Source organism: Mauremys mutica, chromosome 8 (assembly GCF_020497125.1).
Source record: "Mauremys mutica isolate MM-2020 ecotype Southern chromosome 8, ASM2049712v1, whole genome shotgun sequence".
NCBI lineage: Eukaryota > Metazoa > Chordata > Testudines > Geoemydidae > Mauremys > Mauremys mutica.
In genome coordinates this window covers 54388861-54408431 of record NC_059079.1, presented here as the reverse complement: position 1 = coordinate 54408431, position 19571 = coordinate 54388861, and the positions used below count along the sequence as shown (strand labels likewise).

The 19571-nt window shown below is 39.6% G+C and overlaps 1 protein-coding gene across 2 annotated transcripts in view; it reads left to right on the top strand.

The window, feature by feature from the left end:
* Nucleotides 1-18392, top strand: part of C8H1orf21 (chromosome 8 C1orf21 homolog) — a 224190-nt gene extending 205798 nt beyond the window's left edge. For both annotated transcript variants that reach the window (XM_045026474.1, XM_045026473.1), the window contains 3 exons: nucleotides 531-607; nucleotides 5838-5898; nucleotides 17631-18392. In XM_045026474.1, the coding sequence (XP_044882409.1) occupies nucleotides 531-607; nucleotides 5838-5898; nucleotides 17631-17669 (177 nt within the window). In that variant the 3' untranslated portion in view covers nucleotides 17670-18392. The remainder of the gene's footprint in view (nucleotides 1-530; nucleotides 608-5837; nucleotides 5899-17630) is intronic.
* Nucleotides 18393-19571: the final 1179 nt, after the last annotated feature.

The following is a 19571-nucleotide window of genomic DNA, read 5'->3' as shown; positions in this document are numbered from 1 at the left end:
AACTCCAGCCCTGTTTTGAGAGAGCCATCTCTATAGGCAAGAGGTTAGTTCAGTCTCTGTGACCATTCAGTATTTTGCCTCACCACCTCATTAAAGGTGCCAATTAGTGGCACTTGTCATGTAACCTGTCTATGAGTACTAGAGTCAGATTTGCACAGGCCACTAGACAGTCATCTGATAATAACAACTTTGATCACTACCAGACTGTGTTGGATTTGAACCAGTGACCTGGAGACCCAAGGTTTTGTATCCTATTACAAATCCTCTGAGCCATGAGGTCCACATTTGTCATTTTTAACAAGAGTATCTGTAGGCTGCTAGCTGTACTATTACAGAACTGTTCTAGATTTCCTTAAAGATTTTATTTGGTTTCCTCATGGTTAATGCTTTATGTTTATAAATACCTGAATTTTTACAAATCCATTTGCAGAGGCTGGTTTCTCTGTACTAGAGAGTAACATTCTGAGGACAAATATACAGAAAGTATGTTTAATAAATGCTGATTATATATGTGTTTTTGTGTGTTTCAGGAAAAAAGTGCCAGTTCAAATGTAAGACTTAAATCTAACAAAGAGGTCCCAGGATTAGTACATCAACCCAGAGCAAAGTAAGTTACACTCCATAATTTTAATAGAAATGAATGCTTATTGAATTAAGACAATACCTGCAAAATACCCAAACTTTGCCCAAGTAAAGGCTGCATTGGGAGCTCCCTAACAACCGAAGGGTCACACCTAGCTTAAATAAAACAGAGAAGAATGCAGCCATCCTCACATTTTTGTTACAGATGACTGGCCTATTGAGAACTGCTCAGATCAAGCTGGGGCATTGCATGCCAGGATGTTTAGTCTCTGTGCATGGTTGTATTCATGACGAAAGTACCCTTGAGACATGCGGTACAATTCCATAGGTAGTAGATGGGTCAGAGGCTGAACTTCAGCCATCCTTGCAATACCTTGTTCTTGGCTTGATTTTCAAAGATGCAAAACTTTTTTTTCTTGTTGAATAGATTTACCCTGCCACACCTTCCCAGGGTACCTCACAACGTTATAGTTCTCATATGATACATTTGTTTATACACATAAATAAATACACCGTCACCCACATCCCAACCAGATGTTATTTACAAAGATTCTGTCCAATGTTTAGGCTTACTTTGGTAGATAAACAGCATAACAAATTTGGGAATTAGATTAAACTACTTCCATTTAAGATGATGATGGTGTTTGTTATATGCTGACGGTGTGCTATGTGGCAGTCAGTTTATGCAACCCTTAGATTAAAGTTCTCTTGCTATTTCCTTTTGAAATCGGTCAGTATTAAACACAGCACTGCCATGCCATATTCATAGATTCTAGGACTGGAATCTATGGACTCAAGAGGTCAAGTCCAGTCCCCTGTCCTCATGGCAGGACCAAATACTGTCTAGACTATCCCTGATAGACATTTATCTAACCTACTCTTAAATATCTCCAGAGATGGAGGTTCCACAACCTCCCTAGGCAGTTTATTCCAGTGTTTAACCACCCTGACAGTTAGGAACTTTTTCCTAATGTCCAACCTAAACCGCCCTTGCTGCAGTTTAAGCCCATTCCTTCTTGTTCTATCCTTAGAGGCTAAGATGAACAAGTTTTCTCCCTCCACCCTTATGACACCATATTTACCTCTTGTGACAGTACTAGTGCCAGTATTAATTACTTGTTTCATATCTCAATCACCATTACATTTTAATCACCAACTGAATTGAAAATAAGAGATTTCATGGTAGCATAGATTTGGTACTTAATAGTGAAATGATAAAGCAGCATTGTTGCATTCTAGGCAATAAAGGAGACACTGTTCTTTACTAGAGATAAGAGCCCTAAAGGCACAGTATAAACTTAAACTTGCTGCATTCAAAGTACATTGTGCAAATTGTCACATCATATAACTTTCAAGAGAGTCTTTTTTTTTTTAGTCTAGAAAACAGATATAAATGGAAAGAAATTCATTTGGGTGAGAGGGACAATTTGTACCCTTCAACAAGGCAGTAAGTACTGCAGTATTTTACTTCACTCAAAGCATATTCATGGATGTAAAGACACGCTTTGGTACAGAAGCACAATGTAGCTCTTCCTCTGTAGCTGCCACTGCTAGCTGGGTGACTATCAGATTGGGTTAAGGGGAAAAAATTACTTTAGTCAGCCATCTGTTCAGCTGCATCTGAGGAAGGAAGAGATTAACGATTTATTTTCTATGTAATTTGGTTGATCCTTTTTTGTTTTCAAGCAGGAGTTTAAAAAGTTCCTACAGAAACCAGATTTAACAAAAGAAATGCACCTAGATAAGATGATAGACAAGTTCTGTTGTCTTTCTACAAAAATAAATATACTGTTATCTCTTATAATATAAGGCTGTTCTGTAAAACCTGCACTATTTATCCAACATGACCTGATCCTGCCAACACTTACCCACTGACTGGCTTTACTTAGAGAAGTATTTCCACTGAATTCATGTATACATTTACACAAACATCTTTGTAGGTCTGGGTACCAACTTACCAGCTAATCACTTGTTAAATATCTTTGTTTTTGTTTTTTTTAATTTAGAGATTTAGGGCTAGTCTACACTTACCTGCCGGGTCGACGTGGTGAGTTCGACTTCTCGGAGTTCGAACTATCACGTCTAATCTGGACGCGATAGTTCGAACTCCGGAAGCTCCGCGGTCGACACCGATACTCCACCACTGCAAACGGCGGTGGCAGAGTCGACCTTGGAGCCGCGGACTTCGATTCCGCGGCATCTGGACGGGTGAGTAGTTCGAACTAGGGTACTTCGAATTCAGCTACGCTATTCACGTAGCTGAATTTGCGTACCCTAGTTCGACCCCGCTTCTTAGTGTGGACCAGCCCTTAGAAGCAGAAATAAAACCTTAAAATACTTAATTTTGGATTACAATTGGGTGTTGGTGTATTGGATGGAGAGGGCTGTTACACTTGAATATTCAAAAATAGTTAAATATTTTTTGTAAAATGTTGTTTGTTTAAAAAAAAAAGCTGAACTTGGACCAAATGTTATAAATTGAAGCATAAATTGAGGATTTTTTAAAATTATTTGTTGAATTAAGTGTACAAGTACAATCATGGAGATTCCTGCAGAATGTGGATTTTACAAATCAAAGCCCAGATCTTGCAAAGACTTACTCACATAATTATCTTCTACATATGTGATTAATCCCATTAAGTAATTGGAACTACTCGCGTGCATAAACTTCAGGATGGGGACTTTAGGAAGTATAATGAAAGAAATAATCTATTTTGTACCATTGTATCTAGCCATGGAATCCAGATTTTTGTAAAACATTATTTCTCCCTGTATCAACTCATTCTTAACTGGTGGCACACTATGAAACTTATAAAATGCATACACATCAAGATATTTTATGTGTTAGACAGCAAGAGAAATCTGAAACTATCACAAGAAAAAAGATTATTCAGACATTTCTGTTTGTCAAAAGCATTTTCTTGAAGAGGAATACCCCAGAGTACCATCTTAGATCCTTGGGTAGTTTTCATTCTCTTCCAGTAGTTCATTCACTCTTTGTTTTATATATTCCCAGTATTATTGTAATTTTACACAATTCCAGAGAGTATCTATTAAGTCAGCATTTTCTGTATTGCATCTCCAACATGATGGCAATTTTACTGCCAAGTTATGCACTTCTGAAGATAACTGTTTATTACAGTGACAGTTTATACAGACTTTTAATGATAGAAGTATTCTAATAAACTATTTGGAATGATCTTTTTACCCACATAGCAGTAGATAATTTTTTTCCTGTAATTAAATAGTCTTCCTGAAAATTATATCTTTGGTAGGCCCTGAAAGTCTCTTATTATTGTGTTGGAAGCTGGCACTTTGAGAGCTGTGGAGGCAGACATGAATTTCAAACGCTCTTTCCTCCTAAGAAAATGTAGTATGATAACTAGGCTGTCGTGGGTGTTTGCTCATTCTGGTTGTCTCTGTCATACTTTGCATGTCAATTGGGTTATCTGCTGGAGCTAAATTGCTACGTTATCTTATAAATGATGTATCAGAGTTATGTTTCTGTCCACACCAACACAGGGTGTGTGCTGTATCTCAAATGGAGAAATTAGTTTGTGACCTATATATGCCCTTACTGAAAACTGGTTGGCAATGTAGTAAGCCTAATAGTGTTAGAAAGCAGATTTGAAGTAATGACATGAACAAACTGTTTTCTTTGGTTCTAAAACTTCAATCTTATTCACTTTTTTTAATCCACTCTTTAAAATTCTTTCTTGCTTAATAAATTGACCTAGATTGTAATTTAACTTCCAGCTTCCCTCTAAGAACTTCTCTTTCAAACCTATTTTTCATTCAAGGTCACAACATGAGCAGAGCGCTGTGTATGCTCATCCTCATAGCAGATACAGCATACGTGTGTGGCTTTGTTAGACCATGTCATTGGGCATTTGAGTGGGTTATTAACTTGTTACAGCTCAAAGGATCATACTGAAAAAGTCAAACCTCGGGACAATCTGGGAGTTGAATTTAACAAGCTGGATCAACTTTTCATATTAGTTAAATAGTGGCATTATCAAACTGCAATTTCTCTTTAACTGTCTGACAGCATTGTTAAGATCTGCACCCCTCTTCCATTTCTCACTCTTCCTTTATGCTTTGTTCAGTGCTTGGCATTCCTGCCCTATCCTAATGTGCCAGACACCCCACCAGACCCTCTTTTCATTCAAATTCCACCTGAAAACTCACTTTCCTGTGAGCTCCGCAAATAGGCTTACCCACATCACTAAAAATGCTCTCATCACCCAATACTTTATTGTTGTTTTTTTTAAAAAGACCCCTCTAAGCACCATCCTCTGAATGTCCCTGTCCTTTTTTTGTGTGTGACCTTTCTGTATTTTCAGATTGTAAGCTCCCTTTCGGGCAAGGCCTGTCTGTTGTCTTTTGTGTCTTGTTCCATACAAGCATGCTGTCAGCGCTTTACAGATAACTAATAATAGTATTTTCCAGTGCTGCACACTAATGCAAAACACAGTTTCACTAAAACATGAGCCTCCTGGTGCCGCAGAGCTAATGGAAGTAAATGATCTGAGTGTCTGAGAGCAGTGAAACTCCTGTCTGGGGATAAAAAAAGAGAGTTGTGCAACAGATTCCCAACTATTTAACATGGAGCTTGACTGTGGTAAGACTGTGCTCTACAAAAGGACCTTTCAGGGTAAGGTTATAAAATGGGCTTTAGTTTCACATTGTAGGCCTCTGATTGGTGTGATGGTGCACTCTACAATCTTAGAAATCTTCAGTTTCAACACAGAGGGATCTGTCAGTACTTGGCTAGCTCAGCCTCCGCCTCTGGAGTATGTCGCTGAATATTAAGTTCCTGCAGTCTGTCTGAGAAAAAGAAAAGATGCTGAAGGAGTTCAGTCTCCTCTTGATATGCACACAATTCCTAATAGCATTAATGGGAGTAACATGCATACATTCAGCCAAATCCTCCAGTCCTAATATAGACAATACTTTCTATCAGTTAATGGGAGTTCAGCCTGTCTAAAGAACTCTCACTGACTCAGTACCTTGCACTACTGGGCCCTTAGACCGCTTCTGACAGAATCCTGTACAGCTTCGGAGTGGAGAGCTTTCCAGTGTTACATATGACATTTGATGTTGTTGTCATTGTTGGCATAAGCACAAAGTACATCTCTTTCCAAGTGGTAATCCAGAGTCTGAGATTGGCTCTCTAAATAATTTTGGAATACTATGTTAATTTGAAAATAGATAAATCTCTGCCTACATAGACACTCTTCCCTCATGTCTTTCAGCATGCACATCTCTGAAAGCCAACAGGAATTCTTCAGAATGCTAGATGAGAAAATTGAAAAGGTAAGAATCAAATAAATAAATGTTTTTGTGTGATAACTACAGAGAGTACAGTAGATGACTGACATACAGGTATCCTAGCCACATGAAAGGAGGAATTCAGCTACAGTATATTTAATATTCTATGCTTTACCAGTCCTAGAAGATACATCAGTTTCGACTTGAAGCAGCCACTTGTTGGCATTAACCATTATGGGAGTTAGTTGTCTCAATGACGCTTTTGTGTGCAGGAGAGATGAGAAAAGGGTAGGGCAAGAGGTTACAGAATGAGAACAGTTTGGGAAGGAAGCCTAATTTTGGGAAAGTATCCAAACCTGTCATGAATGGCAAAGAAAAAAGTTAGCCCAAGCATTAAGGGAGAGCGTGGATCAATTAATAAACAGAATAGCAAAGCAGGTTTTTATACCTCCTATGATTTTTATACTCTCTAGTATTGAAGTTTTGTTTCATCTTTTGGGGGGGGGGTTGAAATTTAATCCTACTGTCAGAATTATCAACTGTCATTTAAAGATCTTTCTTGAAATAATGCTGATGGTCTCATTTTATTTATTGACAAGCCTTTTTCAAATTAACCAGCCTTGCAAAAAGCCATGAATACAGACTGCAGTTATAAGCATCTCTGCAACAGACCTTCACTGAATAGAGATGATAACACTAGAGATTTTTCAGAACAGTGTGGGAGATTTAGGCACATTGATCCTCCTAGCCTATTTTGCAAATCTCAAAGAATATTTTTATAGCAACTTTCATTTGAGACTCTCAGAGCACTTTACACACCTTTATTAACAAAACCTCACCGCTGTAATGTATTATTACCAGTGGGAAACCGAGGCATTAGAAGCTAAATGACTTATGCAGGACACCTAGCAAGTCAGTGACAAGTTCAGGAGCCAGGACCCAGAAGTCCTCTTTCCCTTTCCCCTTCCCCTACTATAATCACTACCTGATACTCTCTCATGAATGTGCATTTTAGGCTTAATTTGGGATGAGGTGCATCATATAATATAATCTTTCTATTTTCAGAAGCCAACTGAAACAGAATTAAGTATACTTAAAAATTGTGGTGATGAGTTAGAGAATGGGAGGGTATTGAATACAGCTTACAGACACCAGTTTTTGCTCTGCAACTTTTCATATATGGAAAACATTCTGTGAGTTTTTTACAAGAACTGGCATATTGGTTGATTGTGAGCTTCTGCCATTTCTGCCAGTGATCACAGTACTTTTGAAAACTGGCAGCATGCCTCACTAAACAAATCACATATTTGTCTCAGGCAACTAAAGTGTTTTTTATTCCCTGAAAAATCACATTTTATTTTGGTGAAAGGGAAAATTTAGAGGAGCTGCAAGTATTTCACTCTGTGACACCAACAAATAGACATTACTATGAATTAAAGAGCCTTTTTTAAATACTTAGAGCTGAATTGTTAATTTGGAAGGGGAAAAAATGTTTGGCCTTGAGAGAAGCAACATAAGGTATTTCAGCTGAGTAGAATTCACTCTATGCTCCCTTTATGCCAAATGATTCCACAGTGACAATTCTACATCTTTTTAATTTAGTTGGAGGATTATTTCCTTAAATGCAATAGTCCAGCCTGAAGTCTCTCTCTTTATTCTTCTGGTTTGGGAGGATGACAGGTAAAGTGTTACACCAGAAAAGGTGCAGAGTTTGTGACTGGACTGTTTGGCAGAAGAGTTCTCTGAACAAAGAAGTGTTTATAGGTTCATTATAAGAGCTTTCCCATCTCAGTACTCTACTGTTTCCTGAATATTTAATCAAACAAGGAGCGTGGTTTTATTTTAATCTGTGACATACCCCATCAAGGATTGAAAAATAAACTGTCCATCCACATTGCAGCTGCTTCTAGCCCTGATAAGCATGTTGACCTAATAAATATTTAACACTTATTGCTTGTAGTTTATCATCCTTCATAGTATTAAAATGTGTGAGTTAAACAGTAGATACTGTAGTAAAGGACATTTTAAAAGGTGTATCTTCCCTAAAGAGTGAACTCATTCCAATGAGTTTGTCTGTGGTGTGGGTTCATGTTGTCCTTCATTTTCTGGATTTGTTTCAGGAGAACAATAGACACAATTCACCAGACAAAGAACTAAGAAGGGGGTTGACTCCTTGTTCTCACTGATGGGCAGAATCACTTTCTCATACGTTTAAGGCTGTCTCCAGTGCTCCTGATAGTAATTTATTATCCCAAGGGCCAGGAAATCATTTATAGGCACAAAAGTTACAATTGGTAAAACTGAATAAAGAAGATTCTCTCTTGCTTTTCAAACCAGTGACAACTCAAGAAGACTGGCAGGGATTACTGTACAGCAGAATCCTATATTTGTGGTGTTTGAGGGGTTCATTTGTTTGAGGAAATGCTCTCTCAATTTTTACTCTTCTTTAAAAGTTTTTTTTTTTTTTTTGGTAAATATTTGTCAGAAATGTAGTTTTCTGAGTATCTGCCAACAAAGCAAAATGGATGGGAAAATAAGATATTATTTGATTTTTTTATATAATGCTTTCAGTCCATTTTAAAGGAAAGTACAGGACAATAATAAAACATGCAAATAAAAGGAACTGAAAAAAAAGTTATAAATCTGATTTCAAAAATACTGAGTGAATTACTTGACTTTGTTTGAAGTGGACTGACATGCCACCAAATTGAACTGGGAGGAGGCACTGGGATTAGGACTTAGACCAGACCCAGACAACACCAGAAAAAGATTATGTCCGTGTCACAGGTCCTGATGTGTCCAAGGCTTTATTGTCTGACTGTACCGAAAGAAGGCCAGGAAACATTTGACATGGGTTTAATCAGGCCGCAAGTTTATTATTAGATGTCTGGGACTACCCTGCAGATAAAAGTGTACAGTGGAGGTAACCCCATGTTTATTCCATAATTATCTGGGGGCTTTTACCAGCTCCCCCTCATTTTCCATCCAGGTTCCTCCAGCAAATCCATTGCTGGGACCTTACCATCAAGGTCCCCGCCCCCCATAGGAGGGTTATGGTGGGCTATAATAATGGGGGTTGGTTCCCTGCTGTACTAATCATAGGAGTCCCCAACCACCGTGACCCCCTCCCTTCACTCCTTTACTGAACACCTCTTTTTAAGTCCTTTTCCAAGCTATTTATCTGGTCACTGTTCCCCGTTCCCGGCCAATGGGAGCTGCTGGAGGCAGTGCCTGAAGCAGCAGCCACACACACCCCTGCGCCCCTTCTTCCCCAGGTTCCGTCGGCTTCCCGGAGCAGCGCGGGGGCAGGGCGGGCAGGCAGGGAGCCTGCCCTGCCCCCAGTGCACGTTGGGCCGGAGCCACTCTAGGTAAATGCTGTGGGGAGTGGAGGGGGCTGCGAGGAGCTTGCGGGCTGCAGAAAATAACCCCGTGGGCAGCCTGCTCCGTGCAAAAGGGAGGGTTAAGGCACAGGGCAACCATGCTGACTCTTTCTCAGTAGTTGTCACACACACACACACACATCCGCCATAAAGCGCACAGTTCTCTTTGTTTGGCCAGCCAGCCAAATCTCTTCCCCCTCCCCCCGCTTAAAGGTGCAGGGCGGTCAGTCTGGTCACAAAATGCAGTGAACATTCCGTCTCCACTACAAAACAGAACTGTGTTGAAATCGAGTCATGATGTAACTGCATCCACAGACACACTTGTATTTGTAGTGGAGATAGGGATGGAGACTGGCATTATCTAAAGCTGGTATATCGAAGCTATAAAGTGAATAATTTTAAATAAGATAATACCTCTGAATTTAAATTTAAACCCCTAAGGCTGTTAATCAGCTAGTGCAGTTGAGTAAATAACTCAGACATTATAATGTGAACACTATGAAGAATGGAGAAAGTTAAACGTATTTTAAACTGATTGGGAAAGAAAAAAAGAAAAAAGATGACAACTGAATGGGTAGGAAGACTGGTTAAAATAGTAATGCTGCAATCCAAACATGAAATTACTAGAACTGATGTTTTAGAAGCTGAAAATATTAAGTAGTTATCAATCCTTGAGATCAAATAAACGACAGTGATATAACTTAGTATAAGATGGAGTGAGGGAAGTCAGTGTCAAAAAACCAATACCCAAGATCTGGGGGAACACTAGGCCAGTACAGCTATACTTGGTACTGGGACAGTAGAGCTGAATTAACTTCCATAAAATGTGATCCAAGGGTAGAACACAGAATGTCATTCCCAACTGAGAAAGTTTCTGTCAGAACTTACTGTAAAAAAACCCAAAAACCATTGTGAGGCATCCAGATGGAGACATCTGTTATTTTTCTTTGAGTATCTGTCCTTGGTAGAAGACTGAAAAGGAATAATAGAAATGGATATCAGCATAATTATGATGATGAAAACCATACGACTCAGAACACCCGAGGAGTAAGTAAATATAAAATGAAGAAAGCTAAGGACCCAGTACTGAATTCTGAATTATACCAACACATTTAGAGCATAACATGAAAAGCCTGAGCCATTTGTTGTGGCTGCATCCTGGGTCTCACTAGGTTCAGTGGAAGTTTTTTCAGTAACTTCAGTGGCATCAGAATTTGGTTCTTGATTCAGAAAAAAATGAAAGGCATACAATGGGAATCAAATAAGCATTAAGCCATGTGGAAACTTCAGGATGATCAGCACTGAAGTAGTGTTGAATGGTCCATAGTATTAGAAACAGTTTAACTGCCAAAAGATCACTAAGCAATTTAGTGGTGCTTTTTTAGTAGAGCAGCAGCTTATACCCAGAATGAAAAAGGTCCCTCAGCTCATGCAGTAGAAGTTAATTTTACATATTTAGTAAATAGAGTTCTGGGGATTCCATGACAATGGTTTCCCCTGCTGTTAGCATAGAAATCTAGAGAAAGCAATAGTGCCATGGGATGTGCTTAGCCCTGTGGTACTGCTGGTTGGACCACCGTAGAGCAGGTACACAAGATAGTGGCTTCAGTTCCTGCTTGATGCAAATATTAGATATATAAAGTAGCTAGTGAGGAAGAACAGTAAGAGGAATAGGGAGTCTGAGGGTGTCTCCCTCCCTGCAGCAAAGCAAGGCCTGAGAGGAGGTTGGGTCAGAAATACTCCTACTGGCTGCTAGTAGCTACAGTGCCAGTCTCATGAAATTTTCATGCTGGCATGGAACTACTGTGAACATAGTCACAGGCTTTAAAATATGACACACGCATACAAGGAGTTCAAAAATAAAGGGAAGAAATGAGAGAGAATGAGAGGCAGATAGTTAACAATAGCTTAATCCAGTGACAGCACTTGTTAAAAGTGCTCACCAAAACATGCCTGAAATCACATAAAAACTTCCCAGTGGAGAGTGAAGAATTTATAATAGCATCAATTAAGCCTGAGGAAAGAGCCCCTGGAGTAAATTAGAGAGAATTGGGTCAGAGGGACAAGTAATTAGCTTGACCTTAGAAATCAAGGCACAAATATTATCTTCAGAAACTCTAGATAGGGAAAGCAACAAAAGAGAAGAGAATAAAACGAAGAAGAGTAATTCTCAGAGTCACCATAGATAGATGATAGTCTCTGAAGCTGATTAATTTTGCCAGAGAGAGAATGCAACAGAATCAACCAGAGCAATTTGTAACATATGCCCTGAAGAGGAGTGGGGGAGAGGGGGAATTTAAATAATCTCAACATTGTCACAGAAATGGGCATTGACTGCAACATTGTGTTATTGTTGAGGATGTTAAGTGGCCATTTTTGAAATGGCATCCACTGTAAAACAGCAATGTGCATCACCCTGATCTAGAGGGATCACCTCTGGGATTCAAGAGAAGCTAGGTCTCTCTAAGAATTCAATCTGTCTTTTCTGCTGAAAACTGCTCACAACGGAACTGTTCACAATAGTGTTCTTTTATGTTTATACCTGTGCATTGAGAATTGGATTTAAGATCATCAACTTCCATTGGCATAGGCCACCAAATAGTCATCCTATGGTAATGACTCTGTAGATCTCATTAGTAAAACTGTGGGAGTGAGACCCAATCAGCAACACAAAGCAGACTCTTGTACAGTGTGTAAAGCGTGCCGTTAGAAATAAGTAATTTGCTAACTGAAACATATGCGAATGCAGGAGTTTTAGACTAAAACTCATTAGTAAAGTGGACTGTTCTTAATGCATCCTTTGATTTACCTTACAGAATAAGAAATTAAAAATTAACTCAGTGTACAGTTATTTTGTGCCTCCTCTTAGCAATTTCTTCCCACCCCTTCTGTGAACACTGTAAACAAAAACAGATTGATGAAAAGAGTTCCCACCGTAAGAACTACTTTAATGTTTCCCAGCTTTGGGATCTATTCTGAAAGAGGCCACTGTGTAGCGTCAGCCCTTTTAGCGGTAGCAGAAGAAAGGACTGTTTGGTGCAATTCATTTTACCCCATCAGGCCAGCAATCCTCTTCCTCCTTCCCCTTTATTTGCTTTGGGTTCCAGCTAAAGGATTCTGGTGCCAAACTTTGGAGCGATAGTGGAAGCAGTGTCTCCTTAGATACCTTTTTTTTTTTTCTTTTTTCTGTGTAGAACTCTGTCAGCTGCACAAAAAGCCATTTAACTGGGAAGGCTTCAGTGTTCCTGCCATGAGAGTTTATTTATCCGTCTGTCATTTAGAAAAACAGAATGAATTTTTTTGTGTATAAAGGATATCATAAAACATACAGAACACTTGCAGTTTCTAGATGCAACAAAAATGGGGGAAGGGGAAACCACCTACTAACTTCTTATTATCCCCAGTGTGTGAGCTGTTGAAGAGAGCTGCATACCATCTTTTTTTCCCCCCTTACACTCACAGACTTGTATTAAAGTATTTTTGTGGTACAGATAATCCTACAAAAATAAGAACTGAGAGGCCAAAAAAGTGGTGTATGCTGGAAATTACCTGGACTGTTTTTTCCCTCCTTTTATATTTTTACTTGATCTTGATAACTGATTAGTTATATTGATAACTTGATTAGTGGGAGCATTTTAAAACTTGTGCTTATTATATTGAACTGGATATCATATTTATAAGAATGTTACCCCTTTTGACCCAAGTAGTTAGCCAATGTTCAGGGTCTTGTGGGTTGTTCCCTTTAGAAAGACAGTTTGATACCATCCTGTTTATTTACAAATAATGTACACAAAGTTCTGTTTCCCTGAGTACAGTAGGAACCGAGATATTGTGTCAGGAAACTATTCCAAGCCTTTTTCTAGCCAACACTCTGACCAGAAAACTCTGTGTCTCAGTCTATTTCTACACAGAAAATGAAGGTGTAATTGTAGAGTGGGTAGGCAGTGCAGGCTAGTTACCTGAGTACGAGCTTGCTGGAGACCCTGGGTATATAGTCAGGCAGCAAGCCCACCTGTGCTATAATCACACCGTCCTTTGCTGTGTAGAAATATCCTTAGTTTTCTCCCAGGGTCACACTGCAGGTGCTTCTCTGGCTGCTCTTGGCTTTCTGTTATCGTCTCTGGCTGCTTCTGTGATCTTTCTGTCAGGTTCTCTCACAATCTCACACACTTTCATCAAACAGTACCTAGCTCTCTGCATTTGCATTCAGACACTAGTGAAATCCCACTGTCTGTATAGCTCAACTCCTGACCAGCCTCGCATGTGGCCTGGCACTTTGGGTGGTGGCTCTTAGTTTTTCATCTATCTTACTCCAAAGGCAGCATATCTGCTTCTTGCATTCGTCCTGAATGAAGGGTGGCTGTCACACACACCAGCCTCAAGGAGGAGTCACCTCCCGCCCGGTATGTCTGTAGTTTTTCATTTTAAATGTAACAAGTAACTATCTGACTGTGGACTTGATCTTTCCAAAGCACTGAGCACAGTGGGTCCTTTCTAGGCCCATTAGGACTGCTTACACACTCACAAATGTACTTAAGCACATGCTAAATTTTAACACGAGTAATACCATTGACTTAAGTGGGACCACTCACTTGCTTAAAGTTAAGCATGTGCGTAAGTGTTTTGCTGCATCAGTGACAGAGTGCTCAGTGCCTTGCAGGGCTGAGCCCTGTGTGGTTTGTACAAGCAAAGAGTCACATATGAATTGCCTTAGGTCATGTCTACCCTTGGAGTGGTCACTATAATGGTGTAGCTATACCGGTATAGTATATCAGCAAAGCACTGCTCATGTGGATATATCTTATGCTTTTGCTGGTGTGGCTTATTCCAGCCAACTCAAGTAAAACAAGTTACCAATAAAAATGCAACATCTACTCCAAGGGTAGGCAACCTACGACACGCGTGCCGAAGGCGGCACACGAGCTGATTTTCAGTGACAGTCACACTGCTTGGATCCTGGCCACCAGGCTGGGGGGCTCTGCATTTTAATTTAATTTTAAATGAAGCTTCTTAAACATTTTAAAAACCTTATTTACTTTACATACAACAATAGTTTAGTTATATATTATAGATATAAAAAGAGACCTTCTAAAAACGTTAAAATGTATCACTGGCACACGAAACCTTAAATTAGAGTGACTAAATGAAGACTCAGCACAGCACTGCTGAAAGGTTGCCGACCCCTGATCTACACTGATGCCACCCCAGCCTCATCAGTCAAGGATTGCAACTCTTCACACCCCAACCAACAGTATTCTGTAACAGAGACCTGGCCTTAGTCGTAGGCTGTTTCTTCATTAGGGAAAAAAGGTGTGGTGTTAACTCAAGTGCGTGAATATTGGCACAGACCAGGCAGTTTTCAGTCTAGTATTGGGTTAAAAACCTAGTCTTTGACTGTTCCTTCTAACTTGTGTGAAAACTACAAACTGGTTTGTCTTTAGTGGAAACCTTTATTACAAAGAATTCAGTTTTATCCCACCCTAAAGATATGGGGATGGGGAGGGAGCCTATTACAAACTTAAGTAAATAAAACTGCTGTTTGTCTTCAAACTAGACTGCTCCCTCTTCTTCTTGAGAGCTGGTGGATCTGTTCAATGCCATTCCTCCTCACTGCTCCATTTGAAGTTAAAGTGAGAAATGAATCCATATTGCAACTTGAAGCTTTTTAGTGTGTAAGCACTGATGTGAGGATGCGGTACAGTGCTGAGATGGCTGTTTGTATTAATTCAAATAGGGCCCTGTTTTCACTTTGTAATTTAATTAGTATGTTTGGCTGAAGTTTCTTCTCCTGCTAGTTGCTTTAAGGGATCGTGTGTAAAAGATCTACATGTCATGCTTCAGGAAAATGTGGGCAGTATCCCGAGTATTTCACCCAGCGCTTTCACTCTTTCTCTTTCAAGTGCAGTTGCTGCCTACGCAAGCTAATTGGAATCAGAAAGCTGACAGAATGCTTAAAAAGTAGATCAGGCATCTGAGCCGACTGCCACACCAGGCAATAATTACTTTAAAATGGTCATCACAAGGGAAGCAAACATGGAACTGCCCCACCTTTTAGGCACAGAAGTGAGCAATCCTTTATGCAGTGAAGCAGATAAATAAACAAAATGGCTGATGACAGTACCCCACCTTCAATTTAAATTCAAGGCTGGGGCAATGAGGGTGTATGTCCATAATGCTGCTAAGATTTATTCTATGTATGTCTTCAAAAATATTTTCCTTTCATCTTTCTGCTTCACTTTCAAAAATACAGTGGGGGAAAAAAAGAAAAATGGAAGGAAGAAGAGGGGAGATGCTAGTTAACATTAAACAGCCTCTAACAGTAATAATGATGCTCGGGGCAGAGCATTTCCCAAGGAATAAATGACCAGCTAGTGTTTCCACTTATCACCAGGAAATATCTTGGGCCTCGGTTATTGTTCTTTAAGGGTGATTTTCACAGCTATACAGTATGTTGGCCCATGTTGACAAGTACTTCATCAGTGCTTAATCAGATAGTTTTGTTAAGAGTTTAGGAATTGTCGGTCTCTGAAATAAAGGAAACCAGGTGGTTTTGGCCTTTCTGTAAAATGTTGCCCTGTCTGTCCCCTCCCCATCCTCCCCCCAAAAATCACATATATTAAAACCAAGTGAATTTTTTAGCTTTTCTGATGACCACAAAGGTGGGACTAAATATATGGTTGTTGAGTGCCTAATCTTTTTTTAATCTACTAACAAAACCCACAAATTTCCATCTTCAGCCAACAAAGCACTGCTGGCCCTAGGGTTTAGACTGGGGGAGGACTGGTGCAAGGAAACACCACCAAACCAAAGTGGACATGGTTATCCCATGGCAGCTCAATGGGTTTGAGCAACAAACCCAGAGCCACTTTATAGCTTCTATTCCTAGCCAATGTACAGTGCGTGTGTCATGTGCATCAAATAACTTTTAAGCAGCGGCAGAAAATGAAACAAGATGGCTTTGAACGTGTGTGTGTGTGTGTGCGCGCACACACACACACACACCGGAATTATTGCCCAGATATGCCTTTATTCTTTGCAATTTTTAAACAATTTACTCTTAAAAATTTCTTCCTGAGCATAAAGACCTGGCAAGACTGGCCCAATTTCAGTTGTGGGGTTTGGGCACAACTCTATTCAAGCTTTGCAGGAGGATTGAATTGTCCCTCTGTGCTTTCAGAATACTATCAGGCTTGTGTTCCAGCCGGGGCCCTCTCTACCCCAGACTTCTCCAGAGACATGAGCTTCCTCTGTTTTTCCTCCTGTTCCTTGCCCCTAGTAACTAGTTCTTTGACATGCTTCAGCCAATAATTTTTACCTGTGTGTTTGTGCTTATGTTTGCTGAGTAGCCTGCACATAGGAACAGCAGGAAGTAGTGCAGATAGGCTTTTAATATGTGGACTAGGTTTCAAGGATTAATCTTGCCTGTGGACATTTGGGGTTTGCGTTTGTAGCATGGAGGACCAAGGTCCTAGCACGAGCTTTGGTATTCACTGTGCCTTGAACAGGAGGCCTTATCTCTTCCTGTCCAGCCCCTTTGGAGAGGCTAGTGGAGCTGAGGGTACTGGCATTGCATAGACCTTGCATTCAGGGGAATACGTTGTGTCTACACCTTCATGGTGGCACCAGATTGAGTGAGGCTCTTTGCATCCTCGATGCACCCATGCAGGGCCTGGCACCGTCTGGCCCTTGATGTAGAGTAGTTTTGTGGCATTATAAATGTTTTATAGCATGTATAAATCTTTCGGCATTTATATGGGCAAAATAGAATGGCAGTCTCTGCTATGCAGTGCAGTTTGGAAAGTGTCTGTGTTGCTCAGCAGGCTTTTAGTTACATTGAAGAGTTTAATAATACTGCTAAGTGGAATCTCCTCAAGTATTGGTGATGTAGAAAAGCTTGATGAGCAGGGGAACTGTACTACTGGAAGTTTCATATTTGAGATGAGACATAAAACATAACTCACCTGGTCAGTAAGGATTCCCTGAAACTTTTTCACAAGCTTTAGGGTATTAGCCTCGTTGTCCTGGTTTAATTTCAATATGGATGTATTTTGCTTATATAAGAATCCCTTGTTGCTTTTAATGGATAAAGTATTCCATTTATTTTTCTGTTCCCAAAATGGTTGTCTTATTTTGCTAACACTATTATAATGGCTGCTGCCTTGCACTCCATAGGTTGCTGCATTCTAGTGGTGGATCTACATCTCTGCGTCTATTTAGATGCATCTACGTGTAAAGTATCTTTGTAAATCAATGTATAGAATCCACTGGGATATGTGGATGAAAGATATGTGTATTATCCTGTAAACCTCAGTCATCCTACCCAATGTTTCCAATTACTTATTTACTTTTCATTCTCTCTCTCTTGAATTGTTCATTTGTGTGTGTTTCTTTTTAAAGGGTCGTGATTATTGTTCAGAAGAGGAGGATATCACATAGTGCCAATTCTGCCAATCAAAACAGGAATACTACTGTGTAAATAGATTACAACCCGGTCAAAATCTTTTGGAAGTCTTCTAGAGTGAGCAGCACTACATAGCAAAAGAAGATCATTTCCACATTGTATGCTCCATTCAGTTACAGCGTTTCTTAAAAAAAAAAACAGACAAGGAATATTGCTAAGAACTCATATGGAACTGTGTTTGTTGCTGCTAGTTAAAACTTGTTGCAACTTTTCACTTTTCTGTGTCCAGGTATGCAGGAAATCTTTACATTTAATCTGAAAGACGCTGTTGATTTTACTAAGGTTGCTGGCCTATTTTCTATCGGATGAGGTAGTGTTATACAAAACTTCCATAACTGAACAGTCAATCTTCTAAGAAATCCTCGAGCTGTTTGTCAGTCCACAGATGGGCTGGAGTGCTTAGTATTACTGGTGATTTCAGCCTTTGGAGATGGGATGTGTTTGCCATAACAGGCCTTGTTTCTCTACTGGGAAGAAGTTGAGAAATTATTGTCCGTTAAAAGCATGTTATCACACAAATACTGGAAGTGATGCAGGAGCAGAAATTTGTATTTTAAAGGGAAAAAATTTCATTTAATAGGTATCTTAATCAAGGACTAAGCTTACCGTATTGGCTTTTCTGAACGCGAATGGAAGTGTGATCACAATCATTTGAATCCCTTTTTTCTAAGAAAATAAACATTTACTGTTTTTATGTATTCTTGTCTTTTACCATTCATACAGTTCCACCCTTTATGAGTCTGGGGGACTTGGGAAGGCAAAGGCAGCCCTCTACAGCTACAACTCCAAGATGCTAACACTTTAAAGCACCTGTGCCAATTTGGAATGTCTGTTGTGTGTTCTGTAGAGTTTTATTTTTCCGTATTATGCAAAGGAGGATATTATCTTCTTACGGGCAGATGTAATATTTTTAACAAATATTGTCACGAGTAAAAATAATCCTAAAGGGGCAGGGGGAGGGGGGAAGAGACACCTTTTGTATTTATTCTTTTTAAGTAGTTAGGTAACTGTGCCTGTCTTTATCTTTATATGATAGTGTGTAACCCCAAAAGATGACCACACGAAGAAGAGATTCTGTTTTTGTCAATGTGATACCAGTACACAGAGGTTTCTGTATTAAGTTTGTTTCAGTGCTGTTTTGTTGGATTATATATGTGGAACATACTGGGGATTTTGAAATACATTCAAGACAAGATTTTCCAATGACTCCTGATTTTAGGTGCTTCCATTTTTTGGTGCCTAATTTGAGGCATCTTAAAGGGCCATTATTTTCAACTAGTCACATTTGAAAATCTTGTCTAAAGTTATGAATCCCTGAGTATTGGGAGTTGTGGAGGGCCAATGATTAAAGAGGTCTCCAGCAACAGAATGCAGTGATGCTAAGGGTAGAGTTAACAATCAGTATGAAAAGGCTTTGTACTGTTTTGAAGTTATGTCATAGTGGAGCAATTGATGCTATACTGTTGTTTGAATGGTGTACAACACGACCCTCAAACTTTTCCCTACTCTCTCTCTCTCCCCCCCTCCCCCCACTTCCTCATTTTTCCCACCAGTCTTTTTCCTTTTTCTGACCAGAGGGCAGAGATAGAAAGCAATGAGGTAGAATCACATATTCCACCACATGCGCACTCTTGAATAGTCAACATAGTATATTAATACTTGTTACATTTCATCTTCACGCAGGACTGGTTCTATAGCAAGAGTAATATGTCAGGAGGCTTTAGCAAGACTGCTATATCAAAAGAGTCCTAAATCCTGCCATCTGATGAAGGCATCTAAACCTGCCATCAACAGTACTGAGAGTTAAGTGCTCAGTACATCACAGATTAGGGCACGAAGTTACCAATAAGCAGCTAATATTTTTCAGGGTAAGATTC